Source organism: Perna viridis, chromosome 5 (assembly GCF_037379345.1).
Source record: "Perna viridis isolate PV_CMFRI_1.1 ecotype Kerala chromosome 5, ASM3737934v1, whole genome shotgun sequence".
Taxonomy (NCBI): domain Eukaryota; kingdom Metazoa; phylum Mollusca; class Bivalvia; order Mytilida; family Mytilidae; genus Perna; species Perna viridis.
Window position 1 is genome coordinate 37,240,058 of NC_142449.1, and position 18,814 is coordinate 37,258,871.

At 31.2% G+C, this 18,814-nt stretch overlaps 1 protein-coding gene across 1 annotated transcript in view; it reads left to right on the forward strand.

Moving 5' to 3' along the window:
* LOC148617317 (uncharacterized) overlaps positions 1 to 18,814 on the forward strand; it is a 64,542-nt gene that overhangs the window by 32,736 nt on the left and 12,992 nt on the right. Inside the window, exons 8-14 of the mRNA XM_088584934.1 lie at positions 4,977 to 5,080; positions 6,217 to 6,417; positions 9,334 to 9,538; positions 12,102 to 12,292; positions 13,698 to 13,883; positions 16,356 to 16,418; positions 17,108 to 17,224. Of these exons, the coding sequence (XP_088441060.1) occupies positions 4,977 to 5,080; positions 6,217 to 6,417; positions 9,334 to 9,538; positions 12,102 to 12,292; positions 13,698 to 13,883; positions 16,356 to 16,418; positions 17,108 to 17,224 (1,067 nt within the window). The remainder of the gene's footprint in view (positions 1 to 4,976; positions 5,081 to 6,216; positions 6,418 to 9,333; positions 9,539 to 12,101; positions 12,293 to 13,697; positions 13,884 to 16,355; positions 16,419 to 17,107; positions 17,225 to 18,814) is intronic.

Below are 18,814 nucleotides of genomic sequence, written 5' to 3' on the forward strand. Positions count from 1 at the left end.
TCGTGATTAAATTTTTATTGTTAATTTGTCTGTAAAACGAATTTGCAACAATTTATCATTGTGGTGCAGGCGATACTAAAATGCGGCAAAAATTTGCATGTGTTCATAATAACATTTTCAGTTGTTAACAAGAGTTCAAAACCTCTTTTTTCTTGTTAATTAGTTACAAAACTGTTCAGAATAATTTGTCTTTAACCTAAAGCACCAGAAGAAGATATCATGACTATGCGTATTTCCTCTTTAGCTGTTTCATCCTCTTTTTTCGACAAAAAGTGATCCATTCTCACTAGTAGAATAAAAAACTATTTTTTCTCAATAAAAGGTTGGTAAATAAGACATGATCCTGCATTTTCTTATCACGACTTAGCGTGACTTCATAAAGTTGCAACCCGTTAATATTAAAGTTAAAACACGTAAAATGATGGTTAACAAGTTCAATTTGCGGTCAAAATACTAAGACGTAGCATTAGCTGGAACTTGAAATCTATAATTTAATAATGATCAGTTACTGACTCTTCTAAAAAGTGCAGAACGTTTAGTTTAGCAACGATATTTTTCTTTAATGTTTTCAAGATACCTATTCCATAAATGAACATGTTAAGTAAGACTTCAGAAAAACAAATGTTTTGATATTGAAATTAAATTCTTAACACATTTGCTTGAGGAGGATACTTAAATGACTTTTTCGGTAGAACTTTACAGCAATTATTTTTAAATACAAGAACATTGTATATGTGTCTGTATTGAACTGAACATCCGTGTAAGATAAACTAATGCATACATTAAGCTATTAACAAGAGCAATATTAACTAGTATATGCTATATATTACTTGATATTAGTAATAGAAAAATAGTCTGGGGCATGACATGATTAGAAGATTTGATTGAGTGATGAATCGATGTTATATTTGGCAGACCTAGTGAAAAACCAATATTCCCACAAATTTTCAAGTTCATTGAGCAAGTTTGACAAAAACGGACATGGAAAGTTAATTAAAGATGTTAACACATTAAAACGCATTCATATAAAAAATCGAAAGACATAAGCCAAGTTTCTTAAAATTATGTTATAGAAAAAAAAACTTTGACTTACGATATGATTAGGAGTTTAAATTGAATGACGAATCGATCTTATATATTTAGCCGATTTTTCTACGGTGTGAAATTATGTTAACAAATTTTCAAGTTCATTGAACAAGTATGACAAAAGCGGATAAGGAAACCTGACAAAAGACATTAAAATATGACAAACAATTCAGATAGAATTTTTTTTTAAAAGTGCGCCAATGTTCTAAGTAAAATGTACTCTTGATTTATGGTATATATATATCTATATAGTAAAGATATGACGAATCGATTTTACGTCGAAGCGGAATGAAATCACATGAATTTTTTCAAGATTTTTGGGCCAATATGACAAAACACAACTTTACAAACAAAATAAAAACATAAATACAATATCCACTAGAAGAGTCAATAAAAAACCAAACAATTAAATGTCAGAATTTTCATACTAATCTGAAGAAAAAGGTGTTTTCTTTACTCAAAATTAAAATTTTTAAAACTATGATTTGGAGAATTACAAAATATAGTCACAACACCGTGGAAAAGCATTTTGCAGATTTTCACTCTGAATAGAAACAAAATGTATTTTGGTTAATAATCGGCAATTACAATCTATTATATGAGACAGCTGTGTAAATATTCCATTGTTGAATAAAGCACAGCAGTTTAAGCCTGCTTTGTGCATGTTTTCTGTTTTATTTTCATTTAATTTGTTTTTTTTTCTGTCAAATTTTGTGCACAATTGTGCACTAACGTAATTGCTATGCTTCATCACTCGTCTTTTTTTTCTTACTTTTTAATGGGTGTGTCGTGTTTTGAAAATTTAATAACACTTTAAGACCTTAGGATCAGCCCCTCGGAAAAATTAAGATTCTATTCTATTTGTGACTAATTTGAGTACCTTGATTAAAGTTTCAACTACTGAGACATTTTTATGACCAACATATTGGAGAAGTTGCCGGAGAAATTTAAACGAATACATAGAAATAAATAATGCTGTCGTACATCAGAACTTTTTATTGTCTATATAGCTTGATAATATTTTTATAAATACGGTCTTTCAACATGATTGTTTTTTACTAACTACAAAAGGTATAATGTAATGAAATCTTTTACATTCTTATACATTGTAATACAATTTTTTGGAGTACCTACATTTAAATAACTTATTTTGGATTCACTTCTCTGGTTTACTGACAACACTTATTTAAGCTAATCAATCTTATTCTGGTGTTTAATCACAGTGAATAGCATATAACCACAAAAGTATGTCCATTTTTAAACAATAATTCAACTTCGATAATGTTTAATTTATTAAATTTCATTTCTCATTTATCTCGAAAAATGAAAGAAAAGTTCACTAAATCCCATCCCACCAGTGATCATACAGTCAAAATATGAACAAAAGCGTCAAACAAGAAGCTGACGTCGCTTTAGTCTGAAATCGAATCCCAGAATATGGAGGGCCTAAAAAGCTTTTGTTAACATATAAGGTGTCTGTGATAGGTAATTTGATTTAATAACTTTAACGAAGAACGGACGGACAAACACCATACGCACTGAATACTACCCGCAAATGGCGGTTAAAATCCGTTTCACTAACAAATATTTTTTCATGTTCATGCTTGAATTTATTATTATTTGAAATGCCGCTAATGTGATCTACATTCCTGGTATAAAATATTTATATCACAAAGAATCTCAATGAAACTGATTTATCATTTCCATCTTTTTTGGTTTGATTTCCCTTGACTGCATTAATACCTGCAGACCTGTCCTTATACCACGATGCTGTCTTTGTTCCTTTTGAATTTCTTACAATTTGAATTTCCCAAAAACCAAATTATGAATATGCTCTGCAACTCTTATTATACCGTTTTATTGATTGAAGGAAGAAAATACATTAAATGTATGTGTGAATGTCATATTATGTCAGAAGTTCAAACGGAAGATAACATTTGAAGAAAGTAATCATAGTTAGTACAAAATGGATCAATTTCCATTGGTTATGTCAGTGTTAATATGGGTTTTCGAATAAAGAAAAGTTCAATCATTGATGTAAATATGATTTCAATGTATTTCTTTAAAAAGGGACTAGTTAAATGATAATAATAATTTTTTCCTGATTAAGATAACTTTTAACCTTTTTGTCCTTATAAAGATTCCGAATCCGATATGTAAAATTTAAGACAGGATCCTCTAAATCTCATCTTTTGCATGAGATCTGTAAACTAATATTCCCTGAACTTCTAATAAAAGAGGTCAATTTCAATACTAAAAGCCTATTGCCTTTGAGTATTAAAAAGGTGATTTGTCAGAAAATATTAATACAACGTCTTCTTTAATCAATGAAACAATGAAGCGAAATAAAACAAAGTATCAACTATCATGGAACCCTTTACCGTACATATATTGACAGTAAGAAAAATTCAAATAATCACATTTCTGCTTTGCTCCCAGTAAAAGATAATCAAGCAGTTCAGGCATACTGTGTAATTCAATTCATGCAATATACTAATATACATTTACAAAATTCCTTGAAAAAAAGGATGACAGTGAGCAAGAAAGTTAAGTTTGATTCTTATAAGGTTGTGAAATTTTTGCAGAAATACAATTTCTGTAGATCTTTCTTTAATTGCTGAAAAGCATTTAGATACAGTCTTTTTACAGCCAGTGTCCATCCAGTATTAAAAAATGCTTTATAACCATTTGACAATCGGTTGAACAAAGTTGCAATTTTTCCAAAGATTTTCCATATCTTCTCAGTCCATGACAGCACAGGAAAGGACTTGCAATGTGTACCTTAAAAAATCGGGAAGAAAATAAGAAAAAATGTTACAACAAAAATCAAAATAAAAAAGACACAAACGGAAAAAAAGAACTCCACAAATACCCAGGTCCCCAAAAATAGCATCTCCCGTCATATTTCATATAACTATTGTCTGGTCAATATTAACAGGCAAATCCATATACATGTAACAAATGGCTAAATCAAGGAAAAACTGGAAAGTTGGGAAAAAAACACAAAAGTTCTCAATGGTACAGACTTTTCCCATGGAAATATTAAAATTTAGATTGAAACGCACAATTCATATATTTGTTTTTCTTCCACCTAGACTTGACCTGTTACGATCAAGAAGTATCCTTTTTTGTTTTGTACGATTTCTTGTTTGTGTATTGTCCTTTTGTTATCCCTGGTGTTGTTTTGTCTAAGTATACACATGATAGTGTATACAACAAGTACTAATGCTGAAGCATAAACACACAAACAACGTTAACCTAATACCATTAATAATTAATAATAGTAAAGGAAAACTATTGGCCAAACTTTACGACAAACGTGATGACTTTTCATTCAGAATTGTCAACTTTCCTCTCACATGTGGCAACATCCCTGCAGCACCTGCGTATGAAGTGTTCATATCACAACTCATACGTTATGCCAGAGCTTGCCGAAACTACCCAGACTTTTTGTATCGCACTAGAACTCTAAAAAATAGACTTCTGGAACAGGCGTATGTTGCTGCAAGATTGAAGTCATCACTACAGAAGTTTTATGGTCGTCATCATGAACTCGTGGATCGTTATGGTGTATCCATCTGCACCATGAAAACTGATTTATTCAACGGGTCGTAGTTTTCCTTTCCTCGTTTATCTACCTCAGACTTGACTTTTTATGAGCAACTCGGCGGGTGTTTCTAGAAAAGCAGTGGACGCTTACCCTACCGGTGCACCAGATCCATGCTCCCAGTTTTTAGTGGAGTCCGAGTTGCTCATTTGCTTTTGTTACTTTGTATGTATGATTTTAGTTACTTTATGTTCTTTGTTGTGTATGTCTGTTTTCCATGTCTGGTCTTTGTCCCTGGATTACATTCTTTTGATTACCGCTATAACCATGATTACTCTTTCAGGGATAACTGTACTATGCAGCTTGATGCCTTCTGGATTGGTGCGAATGATATTTTAATTGAGAACAATTTCATGTGGGCCGATGGTCAACCAATGGATTTCAATTGTAAGACAATTTAATCGCAAGTGATGAACCCGTGAATGATGTAAAAATTCTAAGAATCAATAAAATTAAAAAAAGCTATAATTGATGACGTAATTTCATACTAAAAAAAGTTGTTATAAGAAATAATTAGATAATCTGTTATGCTATCAAAGGAAGATTTACAGTATTACAAATGCAGTCTGTATTTTATTTGTTTTGTTAGTGCAGGTTTCATAAATAGATATTGACATTACATCATGAAATTACAGTTCGATGATTTTGTGCCTAAAAATTGAGATGTCGTGTAATTGTAGATATGGTCGGGCGAAACATAGCACATTAATTGTAAAAAATTGAATAAATCCATCATGTTTCAGTTTGCTCTTTGAAAATCCCAATCAGAACTACTCAGCTACTTCTCCTACTTTCAACTAAAAATAATCTTGGTTGTATTAAAAAAAATTATTTGCTATAAATTGAACAATCCGAGAGACAAAGTGATTCAGTCCTCTAGTTTGTGCTTTAATGTTTTCTAAATTTTCAACTGCTGTTTTTTTCTGGGTTTTTTTCAATTAAGAATAAATATACTGAAAAACAACCACGGTTAACTGGTTTTCTATTCTATTCTTCAATTTATTTCACATTTGTTTAGGAAAAAAACACATAGTTCAGTTTCATATTATGTTTTGATAATCAGAATTGTCGTCCCAAAACCATTTGCTATTAAAATAGCTTTGGTGTCAGTAGTTATCATTTCATTGTTTTATTCTTCATAGAATTTTTTATTGAGAAATACATATTGTTGGTATTTGTTAAGCAAATGTCGCCACTGTAGCATGTCTAAAACGTTCATTTAATATGATTGCTTCTGTAAACATATCATGTTTTACGCAATCCTTACGTTTCAATTTAACCATAAAATTAACACAATCAAAATAAATATTAATGAGCCAGTACCAAAACAGAATTAAATCATACTGTTTAATTGCAGCAGTTTTACAATTAAAACTTATTACGGTTTTTCCATTTTTTATAATTGATAAAATGTTTTAATGTTTAATAATAATTAAACAATAAATTTGTACCTAACGACTGTTTTAATTGGAATTCCACTTTTCCTACAATGTCTAAACATTGTACATTGTGATTTTTTTCAGTCTGGTTTTCTGGTTGGAAAGATCAAAATTACCAAAATAATCAACCAAGCGATGACGGCTTTTCTGGTGAGGACTGCGTTGAGATGCGTTCAACCTTTCATAAAATATGCAAAGGTCTACATCAAGTGTCCCATTACTATTGGAATGACCGACAATGTACAATTAGAAACCCTTATATTTGCCAAATAAGGAAAACTGGAGGTAATAAAACTCTTGTAATTTTTTGTTTATTTATAGTGATAATGAAATACTTAGTGCCCGTTCCATTTTTATTTCCGTATGCCCATGTGAATTTTAATCAGCGAATAAACCAATCAAAATTATAAATTATAAAGAAACAAAGTTTCAAGTAAACATAATATACTTGGTGTGGCTGTATTTGTATACTGTTACAGATTCTCTATTGTCTTACTCGATACCATCAAAGGTTGTCCTATTCAGTTACATCATATGCTAATGTTCGCGCTTTAGATTTACTTACGAGGAAGTATCACTCGGTTAACGAAAGCTATATTTTTATAAAGCCTAGTTGGTCGAGTGGTCTAGAGCGTTGGACTTAAAGGAGGCGGTGATGTCATAGATGTCAGAGAAGATAAGGGGTTCGAATCCCGGTGAGGGAGCGACCAAATTTGCATCGCAAATTTGCAACCTCGCATCGATTCTAAAATTGGGGTGTAGTATAGACTTGAGACTTGATTATATATATATATATATATATGACGACTCTATTCGCTACACTGCTCCATCAGATCAAATTAGTACAGGGAAGATAGTGTAAATGAATAGAAAGGTCTGAAAATTTCCCAACGATGTTAGAACTGCCAAATTTGAGAATAGAGTCGTCACATTCTGAGACGTTGTATAATACTGATTTGTTGTGATATATATCATTAATTTGATCCTCTATCCTAAATAATAACATCTAAATGAGCTGCCCCGTACTACCATATATTGTGTACTTAGTTACAGCCCAAGATTAATCCAACGAGGAGGAATGACCCGGCCAGCGAAAGCGATATTTTTATATAGCCTAGCTGCCCGAGTGGTCTAGGGCGCTGGACGTTGTGCAGGCGGTGTTGCCGTAGATGTCGCAGCGAAACGAGTTCGAATCCAGCGGAGGGAACGACTAAAAATTTGCCTCGCAAATTTGGCACTTCTAACAACGTTTCAGACCTTTCTATACGTGTACATTTTCTTCCATGTATCAATTTGATCCGATGGAGCAGTGTAGCGAATAGTCGTCACATTCTGAGACGTTTATACATATAGACAAAGGCATTAGTTTTTATTAAAATAATATCCTACTATTCTTGGAAAAAATGTCTTAACTACTTTAATTTCAGAAATTGTTGGGAGTTTTTTTTAACAATAATAAATTTATCGCAATAATTTGAAGCGCACTATATCAATTTCTAAACATTACAGATACAGGATATTTTTATTAAAAAAAATAAAAATCGCAATCACTTTTTCGACTGAAATTACAAAATCTTAATGAGAAATGCGTTAAATGACTTTTTTTGTGCGCTGCATATAATTGTTAAACGTTCACGATTTAACATTTTTACATGTATGAAATAAATGATTTAAAACTTCCGATAGAAGTCAAACGATTATAATATGCTATATTAAGGATTATACAGTGAAAGAAAGGGAAGACACTTGTTGATAAAAAATAACTTTTTTTTAGCATTTAAAGGGAATAAGAACCCTTTTCAACAGGTGGGGTATATTGATAGTCTTTACATAATACAGGAAGAATCTGAAGTTCATTTTCCTATATTGTACTTAATTACTTAATTAGAGAGGATAATTGCTCTAAATCTATGGTTACAGGTGGCACCCATCTTTGCTATAAGATAATTTCCCTGCCAAATTACCATCACTAATTATGATGTAAATGTGGCACTTCATCTGATGGAGTATTAAGTAAACAATCCTTAAACTGTGAAGAATGTACAGTTTGTCACAAGTAGAAAATCATGAAAGTGGTTGTGAAAATGTATTTTACTTGTGAGTGAAGTTTACATTTCTGTTAAATGGAATATACACAAGATAATAATGGAACAAAAAGGACAAATATTTATTTTTTTTAATTTAAGTCATTGACACTGCAGATGTATTGTATTTTTCTATACATTTCTCAATTTTTTTGTATCTCTTAATTTTAGATACCATTCAGTTGAACTGAAAACAAAATCAAAAGTTATTTAAAAAAATATTTTGAAAGACTTTTTTATACAAATTAAAGAAGTTAACATTCTTGAATTTGAAATTTCATGCAATGCAAACAAAGCGAAAATTAAACTCTTTTATTATTTATGTTGTTTTTTTCTCATTTTTGTTTTTGTAATAAACATACTACAAAACTGTAATATTATTTACATCTAAGTTTTGTTTGATGACCGGCTATGCTGTCTCAAATTATGATTTTGAATTTTAAAAATCGTTTTCAAATCTCAGTTTTTATTTTTTACACTTAATGTTGATTTAAAAAAAAATAACAATTTCAAGTTTTGATATTTTTTATCATACAATTGTTTTGAATTATATTTTCTACTTCACACACATTTTATTTCTTGTGTGACGACACGATAAGATACTACTTGATACTTGATCAGATTAGTGCCACAGATGCGTCATAATTATGATGCATGCTAGGAAAAAATCTCAGCCTCCTGTGTTAGTGTTTATCAGTTAATTAAGGCTAATTATTGAGGCTTTGAAATTAAAGAAACACAATACAATTTTTTGCATGTTTACATAGATACTATTAAATGAGAGTAAACTCTTTTGGGGTTCCTATTTCCTTTAAGAGCAAATTAAGAAATTGGGAAATGTTGGCTTAATATAGTGTCTCGAAGCACCCCTATGAATATTGTGAAATTTTATTTCCCTTATTTTACAGATGAAACAAAATGTAGAAAACATGAATTATTTCCTGACGAGTTGTCGACTGACTAAATAAAAATAAAATACTTAATATACATGTACTAAAAATGAAAAGAACAACACAACAAAACAGAAAAAAAATTAAGAAAATGCATCTGTTTTTCATCAAATTTATATATTTTATATGTTGTTGACTTATTTCCAATTGTCTTTTATTATGTTTAGAAATAATGCATACAACGACCTGGCCGACTTTTTCTAACAACCAAGTTTATCGACTAGATACTAATTCTACAGAAGTCACCATATCTAGCCCAGGTTTTCCGCTACAGTACCCAACTTCTACACAAATCAACTATACTATCAGTGTGCCATTTGGGTTTCATGTCTCTATTTCATTTCTGCATTTCGCGATAGAAGATTCTGAAAGGTACGTCAATGTTCTCATGTTGATAATAATTATTCCGTTTAAGTTATTCAAAGGTGTTAAATTACTTTGTACGTGGTTATCTATTATATTTACTATATTATATTATTCAGTAATACCAGTCTAATTAGCAAATGTCTTTTTCGTGCATGGTGATTGGTTGTTCAACTTTTGCGACCTCAGCGATAACAGTTTTTACAACAGTGTAAATTTCATGTACATATCGAAAACAACATTTCAATCATCGCTTCGACAAAATATAGAGCAGTTTAGAGGCTTAAAATGGTATTATCTGCTTTATTTCATTCATTTTCAGCATTGTATATTGAAAACATTTTTGAAAGAATACAGTTATCAGTAGCCTGTAAATACTTGAAATATGAATAATTGAAACCATGTCACGTTGTCGGTCGAATGCCGCCATTTACAATGTCAATTTCGGAGGTAAATTTCACTGAATGAGAGAGCTTACGAGAAAAGAAAGTATCCATATATTCAGAGAGTTAGGGATTGAAATCATAAGGAATAAACATTGTTTTTTCCAGAATTTCTGGATGTGTAAAATCGGACCTTTCACTCACAAAACAAATAAAAATCCAAAGGACTTTAATATCAGGTTTGTGAGTGAATGGTCTGATTTACTACATCGATATATTCTGAAAGAAAAAAAAATATATATATATTTAAATAAAGGTATTTATTTTGAACGCATTTACAGAATTTTGAATATCACTTGCCATCCTCCCCGTTTCGAGTGCCTTTTAATTTATTCCTCATCATTTGCTCAGAACATTTTCATCATGTTTGTTGAACATGTATAAAAGTAAATATAAAGGAATGGCAGGTAATGCAATTTCTTTCTTTTCTCTCTGGAAATGCTATAGATCTGGGTAGTAGGGACAGTACATAAAAAAATAATAAAAATGCAAAAACAAAAACGAAACAAAAAAAACCCCAAAAAGTCGCCGTAATAGTCATAATTCAATACGATTTTGCGGTGCAAGCCAAGCTAATTTCATGTTATAATGAATAATGTTAGCTTATTGTGCCAGTCCCAGTCGATCATTTTTATTTCATGTTTACATGTTCAAAGAGTAAACAAGGGAACCAAGATGCTAGCGGTAATCAAAAGAATGTAATCCAGGGACAAAGACCAGACATGGAAAACAGGCATACAAAACAAAGAACACAAAGTAATTGAAATCATACACACAAAGCAACAAAAGCAAATGAGCAACTCGGACTCCACTAAAAACTGGGAGCATGGACCAGGTGCACCGGTAGGGTAAGCGTCCTCTGCCTTCTAGAAACACCCCCGGAGTTCTGCTTTTCTAGAAACATCCGCCGAGTTCAAGCCATACACATGGATTTTACCAGATATGTGTACTCTAAAATAGGCTATGAGTTTCCCCTTCAAACCCTCTTTTTTAAACCTGTCTTTTTGAATGTCTTTACTCAAAATAAGAACCACCAAAATAATTACTCTAGAATATGAAGTTTACGTTCTAAATCTATTTTTTACGTTGCATTAGGCTATAGATGGCAGTTGTTTTGTAGGCTCATTACGGAAATGGAAAGCATTCTGAAAACGAAATTAAATCTGAAATCTTAGAAATCTTAGAAATAATGTGAAATTGCAGTATGCTATTGTAATAACTCATTATCCATATACAGTTTCTTTTCCTTCATTATCTAACATTATTGAGAATGATTTCTATTGACCTTAATATTTTTCACACTTTTAATGCTCCAGTTATCAGTTTTCATTTCTTGATAACCTAATTCTATTTTTTTCAAAATAGATTAAATCACAATATTTATCGTTTTGTATTATTCGAAGAAGAAATACGAAGTCTATATTTTTTTTCTTGGAAACTAACGAGGGATATATGAAAAACAAAGTCCATAGCTTAACATTTATGGCTTAAGGCACTGACCATTTTCATACTGAGGTCGGTGGGATGGGGAGTGGCTGAAAGTTGATGTCGAATAAGATTTTTTTTTTGCAACCGCAAAATTTGAATGAATATTTCAGTAGGAACTGACATAAGTATTATTATTTGAAAATCTGCCTTGCTATGTAATAGAATATAAAGAATCATATTTTTAATTTTTTTCAATGGGTGAGTAAAATTAAATTGGAAAATTTATTATTTATACCACAAGATCCAAGCCCCCGGCTTATAAAATGGTCGGTGCCTAAACATTTATGGATTAACGTTTATACAGAAGATTCATAATATATAACTTTTTAAATTTTGGTTTTATTTAATTTTAAAATCTTTCACAGATGTACAGTTTCAAACCAGAAATGACAGGAATGCAGAAGTTGTCGTCCCTTATTGTATTGGAATCTTTGACACTATAACAACTGTGTTAACAGTTTACATAGAACAAACAATAAAATGATATGTAATATGATATATGATTAATGCTTTAAATCCAAAAATTCTGTTGTTAATAAAGTTTAAAATTTATAATTAGCATTTGAAAAGCTTTCAGTAATAGAGGAAGTTAGAGACGTATACATTAAAACGCATTGACAATTAAAATTTTCATTGCACAGGTGCAAGTATGATAGCCTGACGATAAAATCATCTTTGGGCACTGATGAAGGCATAAAGTTTTGTGGTAACTGGAATGAGAAGTTGAAAAAATTGAACTGGATATCTGATATTGATAAAATAAAAATCATTTTTTCATCAGACAAATCTATCGCAAAAACCGGGTTCTCATTCATAGCGTCAATTTACTCAGGTGAGAAAATCTTTGCTGATTTTGTTTTATGAATGTAAAGCAGTATACGATTCAGTCGGTTTTGTCTTTTTCTCCGTTTTACGTTGCAGTAGATCCTAAACTAAGTGTCAAATATGAGTAACTGCAAATGCATTAGTATTATCAGCAGAATTAACAATCATATTTAAACATATTAGTGCATATTTGTTTTCAATTCATTGACATCGAATTTATTGATTCGATAACAATCATACGTCATGCGATTCAAAAGTTTATTACTTACTATTACTTATCATAATTATTAAAAATTAACAATCGTCTGTGCTGAATTGTGTTCTTGTTTCTAGCTGAATATATTATTTCCTGTATATGCAGACTCAAATGTGACTCTTTTTGTCACCTAACAAGTCTTTAGATAGAAAAGGACAGCGGCAATGAAAAAATTAAACTATGAATCTGTCAAAGAATTAAAGTGCTTGTGAACTATGTTATATACAAAACACTACTAATAGTTAATATATAATAATATGCACTGAATATATTGAACTGTTTATATCATTATATCAAAATAGTAAAATAAAATTATAGATTTATTTTATATTATCAAAACAATCTAGCAGTAAAACTCATATTAAAATATTAAACATGATTTTGATCTAAAGATCGTCACGTTTTCCCAAAGGATATGTTTTGTTCGTGTTTGACGCAGTTGTTGCTAAGGATTTTCCTTAGCAACAACAGATATTTTATGTTCCTTAGGGATTCTATAAAAACATGTATGTTAATAAAACTGTCAGTAAAATATTATAATGATTTATAGCTTACAATTTTGTCTAAAATTGAAGTGTCAAAGCTGGATATTCATCTGTATTTTGAAAAAAAATGAGAGATACTTTGTAGACACTGAAATCACTTAGAAATGTATAAGTGCAAATAAAACTTCGACATTTTCATCAGAAATATATCCATGTAAACATTTGTTTCAGATGATTAAACCTAACATTAGTGTTATGTTTGTTTTATAGGGGGTCTTGCAACTGTGATAAATTAGTAAATAGAATAGAATAGAAATGTATACTACGTTGATAGTAGCTTATTTGCTAATTTTTTCTCTATGATAATCAATTAACTTGCATTTTGTACAACAAAAATTGGCCGGACCCTCTTAAAGCAAAGGTCAACTTTTATCTTATTTTCTTTTATCTTTTTTCCATTTCATATAACATGTTATACTTAACATGCTAATGAATTGGCAATTTCTTTAGGTTAAGTATTTATTTTTTTTTTAAATTGTTTGACAAATTTCTTATTCGAAAGCACCGAATTGATTAAACACAGTATTCTTTGCAATCATTTGACTGTAGATGAATAGTTAAATAGAAAGTAAATATAGCAATTAATGACATAGCTTTGTTTTATTTTTCAGAAACTCGTTGTAACCACAAATATGCCATGTTTTCAAAAAAACCATCACCAGAATGCATTTTACCATTTTTCCAAAGAGTTTCGCTTGATGATGCACGCGATCACTGCCTTGATCACAATGCAAGTTTGTTTTCAAATGTGTCTTCCATTAGTGTCTATTTACTGTGGTACCGATTTCTCAGCTACGGTGAGTCAGAAACAATTTGTAGGTGAAACTCTAACATTAAAGTTACTTTTTTCTTCCTGTAGATAAAGCCAGCCGCGAAGTTTACATCACCAATAGAAAGTTTTCTATGAATAAACAAAAATGATTCATAATCTTGGCTCATCGAATTCCAATCCCAATCATATATAGTACATCACAAATTTTACCATTTTTACCGGTTTCAAAACATATTTGGTAACGGCGTTTATTTTATGGTGTTTGTTTTTGTTTGGTTACCTTAATTAAACTTTGTCTTCCCCTACTTCCCAGTTATTTACTACATTGACATAATGATACTCATTTGAAATCAATGATTTCGACTAAGTGTGAATAGTGTTTGGCACGTGTAGGGGAGATGCATTACTGTTATAGGATTTTACCGTATAATGTAGTTGCCGTTAGCAGAGCAGGACATGATTATCCTTTAAGGACACCTGAAGTAAATTCCGTTTTTAGAGTTCATACTGCTAGTTCTTTTGTGTACTGACCGAAAGCAGGCAATGTGAGCTATTGCCATCATTTTGCTAACGTCGTCGTCGTCCGTCGTCATTTTTTCGAATTTTTCGAAACTCTTCTCTTCTGACAATACCAACAATTTTTCAAAACCCTTCTTCTCTGACACTACCTAACCAACTGAAACTAAATTTGTTCCTTTTGTTATCCTGCATAGAACAGACGTGGGGATTTTTGATTTGTCATAAAACATGGCCGCCGTTATAAAAATTGAACATAAGGGTCAGGCAGTAATTTTTTGCATATATCTCCATAACTGTTGGGTTAAGCCAGATTCTGATATGATTAAAGTGTTGAGCATAATGAGATCTATCTGCGTTTAAGTTTTTATTTTTCTGTAAAGCCATGTTGGAGATATTGCCCCTTTTCAAATTTTTTTTGGCTATTTTTAATGTTATTTCTTTCAAAAAGCTTCTACTCCGACACTACTTGGGCAATTGAAACCAAATTTAGAATGAATATTCGTTAGGTAATTTGTCATAATACCAATGTACGGATTTTTTTATCGGTTGAAAACTAATTTGTTAAACGTGTCCTTTCCTCTTTCGTCTGCCCCGGACTTGACTTTTGGGTGCACTATACTGTTACATTAAGGCGCACTGTTTCGCACACCAAGTTACCCCGGTCAAATTTTGTAAAACTTAAAAGTTGAAATCTGGAGGATATATTGTTGAAATGTAGTTAAGCATTTATACATAGACAGATGTAATATATGTAATGGTAAACAGGTGTAATTTAAATGAAGAATGGTATCCGGAACGTTTCAGTCCTCTACCGTATTAGGTTCTTGCCCTCAGCATCAAAATACCTTATTTCGCATGAACTTTTGGAACTAAAATTGTGAGAGAATGAATCGGAAAGGGTCTTATTATTTTTACCCTTTTTCCACCTACTCCATGCATGCTTTCAACCTATGGAAGTGTCTAAGTGCCTGATATTTTATAAAACATAGTAATTGTCTGTTAGTTTTGGAAAAGCACCCCTGATTTGTACTACAACTCAGTAATATGTCTTCCAGTATGTTACCATGGCTACTGGATTTTATAGCAATAATCACTAAATTACTTATAAATGACTTGAATATCCACACAGCCAGAATTTCAAAAATATGCACTTTATTATGACAAAACACTAGAATTTTCTGTGCGGATTGCCTCAAAACAGCTTTATTTCAACAAAATGAGACCAAATTTTCAGAAATGACCTAACAGTATTGTACTACCTTTTAATGAGCAACTCGGCGTGTGTTTCTAGAAAAGCCTACCGGTGCACCTGGTCCATGCCCCCAGTTATTAGTGGAGTCCGAGTTGCTCATTTACTTTTGTTACTTTGTATGTATTATTATCTTACTTTATGTTCTTTGTTGTGTTTGTCTGTTTTCCATGTCTGGTCTTTCTCCCTGAATTACATTCTTTTGATTTCCGCTGGAATCTTGGTTCCTTAAGTAATTGGTTCACTACATTTTGTACTAGTATATAGAACGTGCCTATTTCATGTGTTCACGTTTAGGCTATGGTTTGGGATTTTACGTATTTGAATCATCCCACTGATGACGCTCCGTTTTCATTGCTTGCCGATATTTGAAAGACAAAATCATAAAGTCAGAAATGAAAAATAAAATTAGGCTACATGACAACTTTCACCACATATTCGTAATCTTGAAACTGAATAAGAGTTCAGAATTAAAATGTATCAGAAAACCCAGGGATTAGAGCACATGTTTACATGACAATGAAACAAACGTAATACTTAAAAACAATCATGTTTGAAATACATAGGAGCGTTTCTTTTTCTGACAAAAAAATATATGTATCAAAGGATTTCACCGTTTTTATTCACAATATCAAATACGATTTGAGCGACACCGAATTTAATGTGATGCCTCGATCAAGATAGAAACTTGTCCAGTCATTTTATATCATTTGGTCGTTAATTTTTCAGGTTTTAGTAATAATAATACTTTACTTTTGTGGAAAGAAGTTTCTAAAGAAAGTTTGTCCAATGGTAAGTTTTTTATGATTCTATATTAACATTTTAGGGTGTAAGCATGTTTTTTGTTTCTGACGTCAATAAACATTTATTGAGTCCGGCTGGATATGAGTACACGCTCAAATATGTATGCGACTGTCTCTGCAACATCCTTATTGTCGAGTTGTTGTCAGAACAAAGTTCCATTCAATTAGATAGAATTTCAGTGGTACTCTGCATCACAGAACTAGTTTTTAAAAGATTTCATCTATATTTTATACACACGTATTTCGACGGTCTCGGTGAGAGGAATCTCATTTTTTAAAAATGTTTTTCTATAACCGTTTTCAAGCTATAGGAATTTAATTAAACAAAAGGATCGGGTATGCAAATAAATATGTTAATACTTTAATTTTACAGTGCAACCGGTTTAACGCATATGTATGTTTTTTTTTAATCTAAAATTTTGTTCAGTTATTGCTTATATTACAAAGGTTCAAAATGCAATACAACCGCCATCAAATACTGGATGTCTTATTTTGGCATTTTTTTCTGTTTCTTCTCTGTGTAAATATGTGTAAGAGATAAAACAAGAACGATTCCTCGTTATCATCATGTCGGGTTAAGCCCATCACAGTCAGAATATTTTTATTTAAAAAGCAAATGTGGTATATTTGATGTTTGGAATGTTGAATAACTTAATGTGTGTCTTATTCTTTTTTTAGAAAGTCTATGCGAATTTCACCAAATATATTCACAAAATGGTCCAGTTAGTAACGTTATACACTTGTCATGCTCAGTTAGTGCCTACTATGTTTGCAGCTGGTCTGATGCAGTTATTCGTGAGTATATTTTGTCTAAAATATAAGAGATAGCAATGTTAAAAGTATATCGAAAAGTATTCAAAATTGAAGCCGACGTAAAAAACATCTATAGAAATATAGATGTCTCTGAATGATAACACACAGATAACGTTAATTCTATAAGCAATCTTGGCTCCAATAAAACTTACAATCATAAATAATGTACAGAATGAACTTTGCTGTTCTCAAAATACCCACTGAAAATATCCCTAGCAAAACCAGTTATGTAGGAATGCAGACATTTTCCTGGAATTGAAATAAGAAACCACATTCTTTTTGGTTATTGTCGTTCCAGTTCTTTAAATGATACACCTTCATAACTTTGATCAAGCTTAAAATGACATACTAGTATTTCCGATAAAATTTACTGTATTAAAAATATATAAGGAGTTTGGCAAAATAAAACAGACCCCATACATGTCAATTAAACATGGATATGAAAAAACTTGTTTTTCAAACACCAATGTTATTTCCGGTAGATAGAAGATCAAAGTTAAAAATAATAACTAATAAGAGTAGATTTTTTTTGGTGTTACTTCAGACAAAACAAAGTCTCCAACATATAATTCAATGTAATATTATACATTTCATCGGCTATTTTTCTGTGTAATTGGTTAAGATACATGTATAAGTACCATTCTGTGTAAGATTCAGGCCATGGGTGGAACATCATTATTCTGTCGCTTTTTGTCAGTTTATTTCTTTGGTTTGCTGCAAATATATTAAATTCATCTAGAAAATAACCGAAAAGCTATTTGAAATTAATTTTGAGCATCTGTGACGTAGATATGATTTGACTGCTTATACAAGGGAAAGTGAGAGAAAACTGTCCCGCTATTCGCTATTTTTTCATAGTGCATTTCAACTAAATTTGACCTATTATATCGTAAAGTGGCAAATTTTACAAACCATTTGAGAGTTATTTCTGGAGATTATGATGCGTAAATGTAGTTCCTCTTCATTTACCCCACCTTATACACATTTGCCTGATTCTTCGCCAGCACTTAGAAGTACTTAATACTCTAAAGAGTAATGAATGAAATAAACATATTAAAATAAGTCATGACTGAAATAATTATTCAAAGTAATGACGGAAAAAACAGATCTTAAAGACAGAAATAGACATTATTTCGCGTGGTTAAAAATGAAACCTTGAAAGTTCACATAATGGTCATTGGTAATGAGAATGCATTCTCAATAGCTAATGAGGAATGTCAGTAGGTAATGAATAAAGAAAGTGGACCTCATTTACACTGCGAAGGTGGTATGTTCGGTTTATACAACCATGCAAATGAATTTAGTGAAATCAGTATGGATATTGCAGAATATAAAGTAAAATGTGTGCTTTTGCGGAAAAAAAAACTTTTTTTGTAGTACATCAGGCATATCATGGGAATCGCAAAGTGAAACTAAAAATTGAAAATTCTCTCATTTGGGAAAATACTTGATTTCATTATATTTTCCTCTACATGTGATCCTGGTCACATGCTTCAACAACTGAGATGTTCCAATCTTATAGCGTATTGTATCGAGATAACTTTTGATAAAATATTAGTTTGTCGAAGCATG